Source organism: Scyliorhinus torazame, chromosome 10, assembly GCF_047496885.1.
Source record: "Scyliorhinus torazame isolate Kashiwa2021f chromosome 10, sScyTor2.1, whole genome shotgun sequence".
NCBI classification, from domain to species: domain Eukaryota; kingdom Metazoa; phylum Chordata; class Chondrichthyes; order Carcharhiniformes; family Scyliorhinidae; genus Scyliorhinus; species Scyliorhinus torazame.
The window spans coordinates 204764649-204780558 of record NC_092716.1 but is presented as its reverse complement, the minus strand read 5'-3'; the positions used below and the strand labels follow the sequence as shown (position 1 = coordinate 204780558).

Here is a 15910-nt window from a genome sequence, read left to right as displayed (position 1 = left end):
ACCGAATGGGACCCAGAGGCGAGGGCAATGGTTTGGGATGCGGGATGGGTGCGCAGGGAGCAGCGCCTTACCGTTTCTGGGTGCACGAAACTCTCCGTGATCCCGGAGTCGAAAAGGCAGGGAGTGTCGCGCCCGTTGATCTGGACAAGCATTATGGAGTTCCGCAGGTGCTTTGGCCGCGACTGGACGAGGGTGATTGCTCCCAGCTGTGGGTAGTCTGAGTCTTCAGCCGAGTCGGAGTCACAAAATGGCCACCCCCGTCGATCGCACGTGTCAGGTTTAGAAGATGGCTGCCGCCAAGATGGCTGCCCCCATGACTCGCGCGAGGCCGATGACGCATCAGAAAGGGGCGTGTCCGGCTGGCGCGCAGCCGCGTTGCGGGGCCTGTTTTTTGGGCTCGATTTTTGGGCCTGTTGGGCTTTTTGTTTCTGAGCCTTGGGCCTGGTCAGGCAGATCCTCGCGAAATGCCCCTTCTTTCCGTTACAGGTCACGGAACGGGCTGGGCAGCACTTTCGTGGATGCTGGACCTGCCCACAGAAAAAGCACGGTGTGCCCCCGGTCTGGGTGGGTCGCCGCGCGGCGCAGGCCCGTGTCGTGGCCGAGTCTGGGGAAGGCCGAGAGGGGCTCGCAGGGTCCGTGGGATACGTGCCGAGGTTTTGGTAGGCCACCTCCAGAGAGGTGGCGAGCGTTGCCGTTTCCTGCAGATCTTTCGCCCCGTTGTCCAGGAGTCGCTGCCTAATATAGTTCAATCGGATTCCAGACACATAGGTGTCGCGGATGCGTAGGTTCATGTGGACCTCCGCGGTCACATCTTGATGGTTACAGTTTCTAGCGAGCATGGTGAGCTTTTCCAAGTACTCGTCCAGCAATTCCCCATAGCGCTGCCGGCGAGTAGAGAGCAGATGCCGTGCATGTACCTCATTGATGGGTTTTATGAAACGCTTCCTCAGAATCTCGATCGCCGCGCTGTAGTCAGCCGCCTTCTCGATCCGGCTGGAGATTCTGTGGCTCACCCGGGCGTGGAGTAGGCGCAGCCTGCGAGGCTCGGCGACGGGGACCGACGAGGAGTCCAGGTAGGCCTCAAAACACCAAAGCCAATGTTCAAAAATTTCTTTGACTTCCGGTGTACGTGCATCCAGGTCGAGCTTTTCTGTCTTGAGAGCGCTATCCATCCTATCGTAATCTGTTTATTAAATGGATATACCCTCAATTATGACACGAGAGAGTGCACTCGTAAAACAAAGGCGTTAATAAACAGAGAACTTCGCCAGCTGGGGAGATGAGTACTCACTGAGCGCCGCCCACAGGACATCACCTTATATCCGGCCCCTGGGAGGTGGAGCCGGAGGCGGAGTCCACCAGGCTTCCAAACCCGGTCTTAAAGGGACATTACATGCATGATCTTAAAGGTGCATTACCCATTCATCACAGAAGATCAATCAGGGTATCCCCGTGGGCCTCTTGGGGGGTTATTACAGTTGTAATTTTTCATCATGGAGCATTTGTCGTCTTGACTTCAATGTTGGCAGGAAACACAAATAAAGACACCACTTTTCAGAGAGGAAACATCACAATGGTCGAATCTAATATCTGGAAGATAAACAACACCGACATACTTTTGGAAGCAAACGTGCTGCTGATTGGGTAAATGCAATGATACCACCAAGATATAAAATATGTATAAGACAACAGGCTGCCTCACGCTGCCGGTAACAGAGCTCCAGATGTGGCAGAGAATCCAGCGTTGGGTAGAAAGTGAGATTGGCACTGGGTACTAACCTGTTTCCAATGCTCTAGCCGCCAACCCCTGCTGATGTCGGGATCGCGGTTTGTGCCCGATGCCAGTGGAGGATGCAAATGGGTCTTATTTACCGTGCTGGGCAGCATATTCTCTGGGCCAGTGTTTTTCAAACTTTTTTTCCCGGGACCCACTTTTACCAAGAGCGGACCTTCGGGACCCACGCCGGCCAATGTTCGCGAGACGTGCCAGCTGACGTGATCGACCCATGCCGGATGACTTTCGTGACATACTATTATTGCTTACCTTTAATGTGGCAGATGGGTCTGCTTGATCCTCATGATATCTCTTGCTTCGTCATTCAATGTTACATTTCAGATAAGGACTTCAGCTGTCGATTTAGTACTCGCCGCATGCTTTGAAAAGAGGTGTGTCCTCATACTTGCCAAGCTTGGTCTTCGAATTCCTTTGAAGATTAAGGGTTTTAAACTTCATTTGTTAGCACTTACCTGCATATAACACACATGGGCCGGGATTCTCTGACCCCACGCTGAGTCGGAGAATCGCCGGGGGGGTGCGTGAATCGCGCCTCGCTGCCCTGATATCGGCCCGCCGATTCTCCAGCGACGATTCTCGGGCCCCTGCGGGATCGTTGCTGCGCCGGTCAGGGGCCGTTGAAAATGGCCCCCCAGCGATTCTCCGGGCCTCGACGGGTCGCTTGCCCGCCATGTTCGGCCTAGTCCCGCCGGCGTGGGTTACGTATGGTCCCACCCGGCGGGACCTCGGAGTTCTGCCTGCGGGGGCTGTCCTGGTGGGGGGGGGGGGCGAGGGGATCGACCCCAGGAGGACCTCCAAGGTGGCCTGGACCATGATCGGGGCCTACCGATCGGAGAGCAGGCTAGTTCCATGGGGGGGCCTCTGTTCCTCCATGCCAGGCCCCTGTAGGTCTCCGCCATATTGCCCGGGGGCCGGCACGGAGACGGGAACCCAGGTGCATGCACGGACTCGCGCCAGACGTGGCGCGGATGCGCGGGCTCATGGCACGCCGGCTTTCGGGCACCAGGTGAGCTGCGGACACACTCCAACACTGTCCGAGCCCCCTAGGAAGGGGTGGCTACTTGCCACTTGAGGCCCGGTGATGCCGGAGTGGCTCACGCTGGCATCAGCACTTGGCCGCGGGAATGCAGAATCCCGGCCACGGACTTTGCATCCTGATTTACATTGGCACAATTAGTGCCATACCTCAAGAAATCATCTTTACGGGCAGCACGGTGGCGCAGTGGTTAGCATTGCTGCCTCACTGCTCCGAGGTCCCAGGTTTGATCCCGGTTCTGGGTCACTGTCCGTGTGGAGTTTGCACATTCTCCCAGTGTTTGCCTGAGTTTCACCCCTACAACTCAAAGATGTGCAGGGTAGGTGGATTGGCCATGCTAAATTGCCCCTTAATTGGGAAAAATGAATTGGGTACTTTAAATTTAAAAAAGAAAGAAATCATCTTTACACTGCTTTGTTCCCGATTTCAGTTTCTTCTTAATTGTTTGTTCACTCGAGGTCGTGGAGCTCGGGATACAGATCACACGAGCACTGCCTTGTCCTACCGTTGGCTCTCCTGAGAAGCTCTCTCCAGCAGATTTTGTTGTGTGATCCTGCTCTCTTTGTATCTCTGGCCCTCTCTACCTTATTACAAAATGATCCATCTTCATTTCTTCACACAGTCCTGTTGCTTGTTAATGGCAGCTACAAAATGGAGTAATCTCACCTCTCTGATGTTGCGCCCAAAGCATTGGCGTGCCGGGTAAATGACCTTCTCTCTGCCGCTGCCTCTGGCGGAAAGACTCATCGTTCAGGTCATGATATGCAAACATGCAACCAATGAACACTCAGAATAGGACACAACCAATGGGCAGTCAGGACACTCAGAGGTGGCATCACCACAAGTGGGCATGACATAAACACTATAAAAGGGATGAGGCACTCACACCCTGCCTCTTTCCACAGACAGATATCTAGAGAGTTAGAGTTGATCAGCAGCATCACACCCCAGCACGTGGCTTAGAGCAAGCTGGTACGGTTAGGCTGAGTTACTACAGTTAGATTAGCAGAGAGTCAAACTCATTTGAGAACTGTGTTAATAGTTCAACAAACACATTGAACTCATTTCAGAGTCTGGAGCATCCTTTAGTTAAGACTGCATCAAGTAGCAGCCTGTGTTATCCGTAGCAGCATAACACTGTGGTAGTATCAGGTATTGCGGTACCCGAGAGGCTGTAGACCATTGGGTAAGCCTAGCAGCTTACCATTGGCTGTTTGGTATGTGACTCTGCCCTGACAGGGAGGGTATAAGAACAGGTGCCGTCCCAGCAGCCCTCATTCTGTACCGAAGCTGCTGGGGAACAGATCTAGTCTATTAAAGCCTTCAGTTATGATACAACCTCGTCTTCGAGTCTAATTGATCGTGCATCAATTTAATAGACTACTCTTGAGCTGAAAGGATGGATCTCCGAATCAAGTCGGAGTGGCTACAACTCAGCCCCCACGCGGAGAACTCGGCGGCGATATTTAAGCACTGGCTGGCGTGCTTTAAAGGCTACCTCGACACGGCCGGAGGCACCCCCTCAGGAGAACAGAAACTGCATCTCCTGCACTCGAGAGTAAGCGCTGGAATATTCACCCTCATCGTGGAGGCGGAGGACTACGATGATGCGATCGAACTGTTAAAGGGACATTATATACGTCCTGTGAACCAGGTCTACGCACGTCACCTGCTTGCAACTAGACGGCAAAGCCCCAGGGAATCGTTGGAGGAGTTCTACCGTGCGCTACTGGTGCTGGGCAGAAACTGTGGCTGCCCGCAAGTTTCGGGCAGCGAGCACACGGAACTTCTAATTCGGGATGCATTCGTAGCAAGTATGAGCTCTTCAGAGATCCGACACAGACTTTTAGAAAAGGACACCCTGGGACTGAGAGAGGCACGGGCCCTGGCAGGGTCCATGGATGTTGCCTCCAGAAACGCGCAGTCCTATGCGCCCGACCGCGCGGCGGCCCCCTGGGCTGCGTGGCATCCTGCAGCGGCAGCTCCACTGACCTTCCCCGTGTCCCCGCAGGCCTGCACTGTAAGACGGCCCGCTAGCTCCGTTGGGCCCCGTTGCTTCTTCTGCGGGCAGGCGAAGCATCCCCGCCAGCGCTGCCGAGCCCGCACCTCCATCTGCAAAGGGTGCGGCAAGAAGGGCCATTTTGTGGGGGTCTGCCAAGCACGAGCCGTGGCCGCGGTCTCCAACGACTCCGGACTGCCGCGGCAACCTTCCCTTCGGGCCCCAGGCGGCCAGCACTCACCGCCACCCCCATATCCGAGGACCACGGCCACGGCCGTCTCGCCTCTCGGATGCCACGCTGGACGGATGGGCGCCGCCATTTTGTCCATCCCCGCCACCATTTTGTACACCCCCGACCACCATGTGCGATCCATGGGAGATGCCATCTTGGATGGGGCCCCAGGCCCACAGCACAGCCGACTACATGCTGCCCGATCACAGCCCACAACAGCTCCATCTGGCCTTGGTGACCCTGGACCAAAATCGACCTCGGACACTCGCAACAGCAACAACGACGATCTTCATCAACGGCCACGAGACGCCTTGCCTGATTGGCTCTGGGAGCACGGAGAGCTTTATACACCCCAACACGGTAAGGCGCTGTTCACTTGTTACCCACCCTGTAAACCAAAGAATCTCCCTGGCCTCCGGGTCACACTCAGTGGAGATAAAGGGGTTCTGCCTAGCAAACCTCACTGTCCAAGACAGGAAATTCAACAATTTCCGCCTTTATGTCCTGCCGCACCTCTGCGCGGCTACACTCCTGGGGTTGGACTTCCAATGTAACTTGCAAAGCCTCACTTTTAAATTCGGCGGCCCTATAGCCCCCCCTTACTGTCTGCGGCCTCGCGACCCTTAAGGTCGACCCGCCTTCCCTGTTTGCGAACCTCACCCCGGATTGCAAACCCGTCGCCACCAGGGGCAGACGGTACAGTGCCCAGGACCGGACCTTCATCAGGTCTGAGGTCCAAAGGCTACTGAGGGAAGGGGTCATTGAAGCTAGCAACAGTCCCAGGAGAGCTCAAGTAGTGGTGGTAAAGACCGGGGAGAAACATAGGATGGTCATTAACTACAGTCAGACCATCAACAGGTTTACGCAACTGGACGCGTACCCTCTCCCCCGCATATCCGACCTGGTGAACCAGATCGCGCAATACAAGGTCTTCTCCATGGTAGATCTCAAGTCCGCCTACCATCAGCTACCCCTCCGCACTAGTGACCGCAAGTACACTGCCTTCGAAGCAGATGGGCGGCTCTACCAATTTTTAAGCGTTCCCTTTGGTGTCACTAATGGGGTCTCGGTCTTCCAACGCGAGATGGACCAAATAGTTGACCGGTACGGCTTACGCGCAACGTTCCCGTATCTTGATAACGTCACCATCTGCGGCCATGACCAGCAGGACCACGACACCAACGTCCGAAAATGTCTCCAGACCACGAAAGTCCTTAGCTTAACGTACAATAAGGATAAATGCGTCTTTAGCATTGACCGCCTAGCCATTCTCGGCTACGTAGTGCGAAATGGAGTTATAGGCCCCGACCCTGAACGCATGCGCCCCCTTATGGAGTTTCCCCTTCCTCACTGCCCCAAGGCCCTGAAGCGCTGCCTCGGGTTTTTCAGTTATTACGCACAGTGGGTCCCCAACTACGCAGACAAAGCCCGACCCCTAATCCAGTCCACAACCTTCCCCCTGTCGATGGAGGCCCGCCAGGCCTTCTGCCGCATCAAAGCAGACATTGCAAAGGCCATGATGCGCGCCATCGACGAGTCCCTCCCCTTCCAGGTCGAGAAGGATGCGTCCGACGTAGCTCTGGCCGCCACCCTCAACCAAGCAGGCAGACCCGTGGCCTTCTTCTCCCGTACCCTCCATGCTTCAGAAATTCGCCATTCCTCGGTCAAAAAGGAGGCTCAAGCCATAGTAGAAGCTGTGCGACACTGGAGGCATTACCTGGCCGGCAGGAGATTCACTCTCCTCACTGACCAACGGTCGGTAGCGTTCATGTTCGATAATGCACAGCGGGGCAAGATAAAAAATGGCAAGATCTTGCGGTGGAGGATCAAACTCTCCACCTACAACTACGAGATCTTATACCGTCCTGGGAAGCTAAAACGAGCTTCCCGATGCCCTGTCCCGTGGCACGTATGCCACCGCACAAGTGGACTGCCTCCGAGCCCTCCACGAGGACCTCTGCCACCCGGGGGTCACTCGCTTTTTCCACTTCATTAAGGCCCACAACCTGCCCTACTCCATCGAGGAGGTCAGGACAGTCACCAGGGACTGCCAAATCTGCATGGAGTGCAAACCGCACTTCTACCGGCCAGAGGGGGCGCACCTGATAAAGGCTTCCCGTCCCTTTGACCGCCTCAGTATGGACTTCAAAGGCCCCCTCCCCTCCACCGACCGCAACACGTACTTCCTGAACATGATTGACGAGTGCTTCCAGTTCCCGTTCGCCAGGGGCAGCACGGTAGCATTGTTATTGCACAATTGCTTCACAGCTCCAGGGTCCCAGGTTCGATTCCGGATTGGGTCACTGTCTGTGCGGAGTCTGCACGTTCTCCCCGTGTGTGCGTGGGTTTCCTCCGGGTGCTCCGGTTTCCTCCCACAGTCCAAAGATGTGCAGGTTAGGTGGATTGGCCACGCTAAATTGCCCTTAGTGTCCAAAATTGCCCTTAGTGTTGGGTGGGGTTACTGGGTTATGGAGATAGGGTGGATGTGTGCGGTTGGGTAGGGTGCTCTTTCCAAGAGCCGGTGCAGACTCGATGGGCCGAATGCCCTCCTTCTGCACTGTAAATTCTATGATAAAAAAAGAATTCTATGATAATCCCCTGCCCCGACGTGACCACTACCACTGTCATCAAGGCCCTCCAGGGTATCTTTACACTGTTCGGGATCCCCGCGTACATACACAATGATAGGGGGTCCTCCTTTATGAGCGACGAACTGCGTCAATTCCTGCTCAGCAAGGGCATTGCCTCAAGCAGGATGACCAGTTACAACCCCCGGGGAAACGGGCAGGTAGAGAGGGAGAACGGAACGGTCTAGAAGACCGTCCTACTGGCCCCACGGTCCAGGAATCTCCCAGTCTCCCACTGGCAGGAAGTCCTCCCGGAGGCCCTCCACTCCATCCGGTCACTGCTCTGTACAACTACAAGCAGACACCTCATGAACGTCTCCTTGTCTTCTCCAGGAAGTCCTCCTCCTGGACCTCGCTCCCAACCTGGCTAGCGGCACCCATCCTGCTTCGGAAGCATGTGCGGGCGCACAAGTCGGACCCGTTGGTCGAGAGGGTCCACCTGCTGCACGCTAACCCCCAGTACGCCTACATGGCGTTCCCTGACGGTCGGCAAGATACAGTCTCCCTCCGGGACCTGCCACCTGCCGGAACCCCACGCGCACCCGAACCATTGCCCCCACCCCCTCCCCCCCACAACACCTCACTGGGGGGTCGGTCCTCCCGCCGCTCCTACCTAGGCCATCCCACCCACCGACGCCCCCTACAGGCGCCCCCCTCTCATGTCAACCATTTGCCCCACCAACGCCACCTAGGGGTGACAAAGCGTGACAAAGCCACGCTCCCGGAGTCGCAGACGCCCGGACCCCCACCAGAGCCACCACAGAGGCTGAGACGATCCAGGAGGACGACCAGGCCACCCGACCGACTGATTGCTACACTGTAACTGTAACTGTACATGAACACTGACTATATATATATCTCCCACACTTGTAAATACTCACGGCACCTCCATATCTGATCATACCATGTTCAATGCAGTTGTAACCACTGGCCACCACCCCCGCCGGACTCTTTTTTTAACAGGGGGTGAATGTGGTAGTATCAGGTATTGCGGTACCCGAGTGGCTGTAGACCATTGGGTAAGCCTAGCAGCTTACCATTGGCTTTTTGGTATGTGACTCCGCCCTGACAGGCGGGGTATAAGAACAGGTGCCGTCCCAGCAGCCCTCATTCTGTACCGAAGCTGCTGGGGAACAGATCTAGTCTATTAAAGCCTTCAGTTATGATACAACCTCGTCTTCGAGTCTAATTGATTGTGCATCAAACACAACAGTTCATATTTAAAGATCGCTTTGAAACTTTACTTGCAATACCTAATTTTTCCAAATTTATGACTTTTTACTGCTAAAAATTAAATTAACTTCAGTTGAACATTTAGACACAAACTTTGTTTTAAATATATTCCAATGTCTATAGAAATGTAACCAATTATTAAAAAAGCACAATCTTGTTTTTACTTTACAAGCTACGATGTTAGAGGAGATGAAGTAACTTGTCAAACACACACAATGTCACACTATTTCTTACTCGTTCCACTGCATTGCACTATCCAAACATCCAAGTCACCTCCTGCTCCATTCTCACCAAAAGCTCTGACCTCCTGGTTTCCAGAGAGTGTCGACACAAAGTGATGACCGTAGGTTTCTTCCAGTGTTCACATATGTCAGCCCTATTGACTGGCCTCGGTTAATCAGTATTCCAAGAAACCTGGCCTGGCTTCCTCTCACTGTACCCACCCCAGTCACAGACCACTTCCCGACCAGCACTTACCATCATGGGAGTGCAAACAGACGTTGTGCTAGCCATTGAACGGATTGACCAAGTAGCCGCAGGCTGCATACTGCCGATTGGTGGCGTGGGACGAGCCGAGCAGCGTGCAAAGGACGAGCACCAGGGCGGAGCTCCAAGCTGGGGCCACCACTGTAAGCACCACATCCACGTGGACGCCCATCAACCAATTCCCCCCCCCCCCCCCCCCCTCAACACTCTGCACGCGGTTACCAACACACAGCCTAGCCTCGCACCGCCTGCACCCTCAAATACCGCGACCGATCGGGGACTTCAGTTGGGAACGTCTTCCCGCGATCGAAAATGCCACAACCGATCACTCCACGACCCTCCCGACACACACCCGCGACCCACCAGCGGGTCGTGACCCTGAGTTTGAAAACCCCTGCTCTAGGCCCTCGTGGTTCTCCGGTCCTTTGGGCTGGGAAGCACGTGAGCGAGAATTACTGCTGGTTCTGACAAGCGTGTATTTGATGCTGTGGACGACGTGATGGGCCAACAGGGTAACTCTTTAAGGGACTTGCCCCAATGTCCATCGGAGGGCCAAGTCCCACGACCAGATTCATACCGCACCCCCCAACACAGACCCACTAATTAGAGAGATTCGCCGACAGACCCCCTAAATTAAGAGACTCCTCCCACAGACCCCCTAAACAATTAGACCCTCCACAGAAACCCCCTAAATAAAGGGACCCCCAACGACCCCTTAAATAAAGACACCCGCCACAGAGATCCCTTAAGTAAATAGACTCCCCACAGACCACCACAGAAGAGAGACACCTGCTGGCTCAGGCAGAGGAAGCAGCACCTGTCAATTCCTGGCAAGAGAAAAGCGGTCAGCTGGGTTTAAACCTCCTCAGTTCTTTGATCTGCAAGCCTTTCATTCATTTCTCTTTGACATTGATTTTACTAGGCTGTGATTGGCAGCTTCCACACACCCTCAGCTTTCCCTTCTTGTTTGAGTAACTTTGAAGTGGTCAGCTGAGAAACTAACCACAATGTTTCTAAACATCAACTTTAAGGACTGGGGCCCCGATGGGGTTGAGGAAGGTGATGGAGAGTATGGGAGTGATGCAGGAAGGGAAGGCCCCGGGCCCAGATGGGTTCCCAGGTGGAGTTTTATAAAAGGTTGGGGAGGACCTCGGGCCGTTGCTGGTGAGAGCATGCAATGAGGCTAGGGAGAGGGGGGAAGCTCCGGCCTGCACTGTCGCAGGCATCCAGCTCCCTGATACTGAAAAAAAAGATAAAAGCAGTGTGGATCGTACCATCCGATATCGTTGTTGAATTTGGACACTAAGTTGTTGGTGAAGGTGTTGGCTTCGCGACTTGAGGGCTGCGTCCCGGGAGTGACAGGAGTGGACCAAACGGGGTTTGTGAAAGGGAGACAGTTGTCGGCAAATGTTAAGAGGTTGCTTAATGTGATTATGATGCCCCCTGAAGGGCAGGAAGTGGAAATAGCAGTGACAATGGATGCGGAGAAGGCTTTCGACCGAGTGGAGTGGGAGTACCTGTGGGAAGTGCTGGGGCGGTTTGGGTTCGGGCAGGGTTTATGGTCTGGGTCCGGTTGCTGTATAGGCCACCAGTCGCAAGTGTGCGGACGAACTGGTTGAGCTTGGAATATTTCGGAGGAAGAGTATGAGCTTCCCAGGGTGAATGGTTTCAGGTACTTGCAGGAATGGGATTTCGTGAGGAGAGAGGTGCCATCCTTTCCTGGGTTGCCGCCATTGGGGTTGCAAGATAAACTGTTGTTGAGGAAGGGGCTAGGGGAGGGGAAAGTGTCCAAAGTCCACAAGGAGCTGATGGATTGGGTGGGGGCCCCAATGGGGGACATTAAGCGTAAGTGGGAAGAGGAGCTGGGGGGAAGGTAGAGGCCCAGACGTGGGAGGAGGCTCTGCAGAGGGTAAATGCGTCCTCATCTGTGCAAGGCTCAGTCTTATTCAGTTTAAAGTAGTTCACAGGGCACATATAATAATAATAATCTTTATTGTCCACAACTAGGCTTACATTAACAGCGTAATAAAGTTGCGGGGTAAAGCCCTAGTCGCCACATTCTGGCTACATAGAGGAAGAATTCAAAATGTCTAAATTACCTAATAGCACGTCTTTCTGGACTTGTGGGAGGAAACCGGAGCACCCGGAGGAAACCCACGCAGACACAGGGATAATGTGCAGACTTCACACAGACAGTGACCCAAGCCAGGAATTGAACCTGGGACGCTGGCGCTGTGAAACCATAGTGCTAACCACTATGCTACCATGCTGCATAGGACGGTGGCAAGGATGAGTAGGTTCTTTGAGGGAGCAGAGGACAGGTATGGTGTGCGGGGAGGCCCACGAATGATGTCCACATGTTTTGGGCATGTCCAAAGTTGAACGGATTCTGGAAGGGGTTTGCGGATGTAATGTCGCATGTGTTGGGGGTGAAGTTGGCTCCGAGTCCAGAGGTAATGATATTTGGGGTGTCGGAAAACCCAGGAGTCCAGGGGGTGAGAGAAGCCAATGTCTTGGCCTTTGCCTCCCTGATAGCCCGGAGATGGATTTTGCTTGGGTGGAGAGACTCGGATCCACCGAAAGCGGGGGGGTGGGTGAGTGGCGTGGCTGAATTCCTGAGGTTGGAGAAGGTCAAGTTCGTCTTGAGGGGGTCGGTGAGTGACTTTAAAGTGGTCAACTAGAAACTAACAGAACTTAACTCTGCTTTAAGTGGACCAGGAGCTGTCGACAAACCTTGATGTTTGTAAGCATTGCAGTTAGTTTCTCAGCTGACCACTTGAAGTTATACAACAGTGAAGGGAGATCCAGAAAATCCCAAACACCCAAAGAGAGAATCCTGTCCAACATATAACTTTAATTTAACATTTGCAAGAGAATAACTGCCGGTATATCCTGTATTGTTCCACTCAGCCAAATGATCTGTTACTCGTTATAACCAGTTCAATTAAATTCCTATAACAGCTACAACTCAATTGAATCTCAGAGACGCAACTCAAATAACTCCTGTACATTTAATATTAAATGAAATAGAATAAACAAGGCTGAAATGTATCAAAGCAACATATGATCAAGAACTCAAGCTTTACTCCCATGGTTGCTGGCTGTGAATGTAGAACAGACTCTTCAAAGTACGTCTCTAGTTTATAGAGCAAAGTACTGGTTTAGCTCACTGGGCTAAATCACTGGCTATTAAAGCAGACCAAGGCAGGCCAGCAGCACAGTTCAATTCTGGTGCTGGAATGTGGTGACTAGGGGCTTTTCACAGTAACTTCATTGAAGTCTACTTGTGACAATAAGTGATTTTCATGCATTTCATTCAACACTTCTAGAAAGAAAAATTTTAAAAAGCACAAATATTCTCACCTGGTCAGAGAATTTTAAATCAGGAATTCCTCTCTCTAATGTCGCTCTTGCCATTTTTACCTCTTGTAGTAATTCCAGGAGGGGTGGAGTGAAAGGCCAAACTGGTTTATTTTTAAACTGAATATAAAGCCTCTACTACGGCACACAAAACAAACATCCCAGCCCATGACTTTCAGGAACAGCGGACCCGGATCTGGGAGCTGCATTTAAAGGTCCCACTAACATGCCCCAACTGGGCAGGCCTCCGCTTGCTCACCAGGGGAACTCGTATTCTGTGACGTCCATGGGGAGATCAATCAGCAATCCCCCGTGGTCCTCGTGAAGGATATCACATCACTACCCCTCAAGTCCACACCGTCTCATAGATTATCATAGAATTTACAGTGCAGAAGGAGGCCATTCGGCCCATCGAGTCTGCACCAGCTCTTGGAAAGAGCACCCTACCCAAGGTCAACACCTCCACCCTATCCCCATAACCCAGTAACCCCATCCACCCTCCCTCACTCCTACAGCGATGAGGCTGATTTCGTGACTTGGCACAAGGCTTCGAATCAGCAGCAGGTGGCACTGGGTCGGGGAGCGGGAAGCGGACTGGGATTGTCACTTCCTTGTTGACTCCGAATCTTCATTTTTGGTGGAAACAACTCTTGGGCCCTCCATAGACTGAGTCCCTTGCTGGAGACAGCCTCAACGGGCATCAAGGACGTTGCCTCTGCTGAAATTGTCTCTGCTGAAGTAGGTTCCTTGCATGACTCCTCTAATCCTTTGGGATCCATCTCCAAAATTCTGCACATAGACATCATCTCCTGTTCTGAAAGTCCTTTCGGATCTTCTGTTGTCGTAGGTCTTTTTTGGGATCTCTTGCTTTGACTTCACCCCCCCCCCCCCCCCCCCCCCCACCCCCCCCCCCCCCCCACACACACACACACACACACACAGTTGGGAAACAGCAGGCTGAGCCTGGTGTGCTGTCATCATCCCATTGATATTTCTGCTGGTGTGGCTCCCGTCACTGTGTGTGGCGTGGTTCTGTTTTCAAAGAGGAACCGGCCAGTTTCATACCCAGGGAACCAACAGGCTGTTTCTTCATTCTGGTTTTGAATGTTTGAACTGCCCGTTCAGTCAGGCCATTAGTCGCCGCCATTAGGATGTGTTTAATGCCATGTTACTTCATGAATGTCTGAAATTCTCCACTGGTAAAAGGGGTACCCTTATCGGAAACGAGGACCTCTGATATGCCATGGACACAGAAATTTTTCTGGGGTTTTCTATTGTTGCTTGAGAAGTTGTGGAGGACCTACGATGCAATCCTAACCATTTCGAGTGGGCATCGACCATAGTAAGGAATATTGGTCTGCGGAACGGGTCAGCGGAGTACATGTGCACCCATACACATGGTTTTCCTGGCCATTCCTATGGGTGCAAAGAAGCCAAAAGGTGGAGCTTCTGGTTCTATTGGCACAAGTGCTACACCAGATTTTCGATGTCTATATCACAACTGAGCTACCAGATGTAATTTCTTGCGAGCAATTTCATCTTGGATACCCTGGGGTGTCCGTTATGTAATTCCATCAGGATTGTGTGCCGGCCTGGTAGGGGCTGATTACTCGGGCTTCTCACAGGGAACTGGTATTCTATATAGCCCACCGGGAGATCCATCAGCAATCCCCTGTGGCCATTTATCACACCTCTTCCAAATAAGATTCACCAATATCAGTGAAAATCATGAATCCAGATGAGCCAAACATGTTTAATAAAATACTGACGTGGACTCATTGGGTCAGAAAACCTATTTCCATGTTGTAACTTTCATGTCTTTCTATACATAACAGACATTTTCCCTAGAACCTCAGGTCTGAATCACTCCAAACAGGTTTCCAAAACAGCTCTTGCCAAGGCCACATTCACATCCTATGTGACTGTGACAATGGTAAACTTTTTCTGCTTCTCTTTCTCCACTAGTCTAGCATTTGACACAGTCTGCCACACCATCATCCTCCAACATTTCTCCACTGAGACTGCTCTCACCTGGTTATCATCCATTAACAGTTTATCTGTAGGATAAACACCAGCATAGAGCTGTTAAAATGAATGTCTTGCTTCTGTACTGTAAATACTATGTAGTACTTAATATTCAGACCAGATGCTTTGGATATGATGCATATATTAGATATAAAGTGAACATGTTATACCACTGAGAGAAAATATATTCCTTACTGTAATTGTTACCTTTGGAAAGATTCTTCTTTCCTTAAGTTGATTTGTATTTGATTTTCATTGCTAAATGAAGCTTTCATGCTGAGAATTCAAAGTAGAATTCCATTGTGTATATTTAAGCAGAAGGATAATGTTCACCCTAAGTTGAGCTAGTAGCATTATCTATAGCTTCAGTGGTAGGGGAATGAATTAGACTGAGTTTCTATTGATGATTGCGATCTGTTGCCCTTATTGAACAATGAATGTACTTGTGTGTCTGTCTGTGTTCACCATGGAGATTAGAAACAGCTCCTGCTGTGATAGTGCCCCACAGTTAGAAAGCCTGCTGAAACTCACTGTTCGGGCCCACACTTTGATGAGTTGTTACCTGTATGAAGTACTAGAGGTTACGAAATAACACCAAACTCTACCCCTATTACATTCAGTACCTTCAGGAAAGGAGGGAATGAAAATGGGGGACAAAATGCAGGTGTACACTCACCTTTTGCATCATAATGTTCCCCAAGAATATGTCTGTCTACTATAATTAGGAAATATTGTAAACTGTCAACATTATCACTGTTTACACGGAAACAATCATTTACCCCAGAATTTCTTTCTCCTGCTTTAGCGCTATATCTTCTACAAACATACACGAGAGTGAAACCTCCTGAAGACGTGCAGGATTTAGGTGTCAGATTCTTGCAACCATTGTGAACCTACTTTCCAAAGGCACTTACTGGTGGATGAATACCTTCATAACAACAGCACATAAAAGACCAATTGACCTTAAAGCCATTGGCAAGCTGCCTTTTGCCATGAGAGCTACGACCAATTATACACAACTTAAGGATGCATACGAAGCACAAAAGGTAGAGCACTCGATATTTGACAGCTTTTGTTTAGTCGTGAATTCTATGTTTTTTGAAGAGTTTAGTGCTGT

General features: G+C 51.8%; 1 protein-coding gene across 1 annotated transcript in view; it reads left to right on the top strand.

Annotated features, from left to right (window-relative positions):
- The window catches only part of LOC140384522 (ATP-binding cassette sub-family C member 8-like), a 497256-nt gene that overhangs the window by 100130 nt on the left and 381216 nt on the right, over positions 1 to 15910 (top strand). Inside the window, 3 exon segments of the mRNA XM_072466291.1 lie at positions 15599 to 15626; positions 15629 to 15676; positions 15679 to 15839. Of these exon segments, the coding sequence (XP_072322392.1) occupies positions 15599 to 15626; positions 15629 to 15676; positions 15679 to 15839 (237 nt within the window).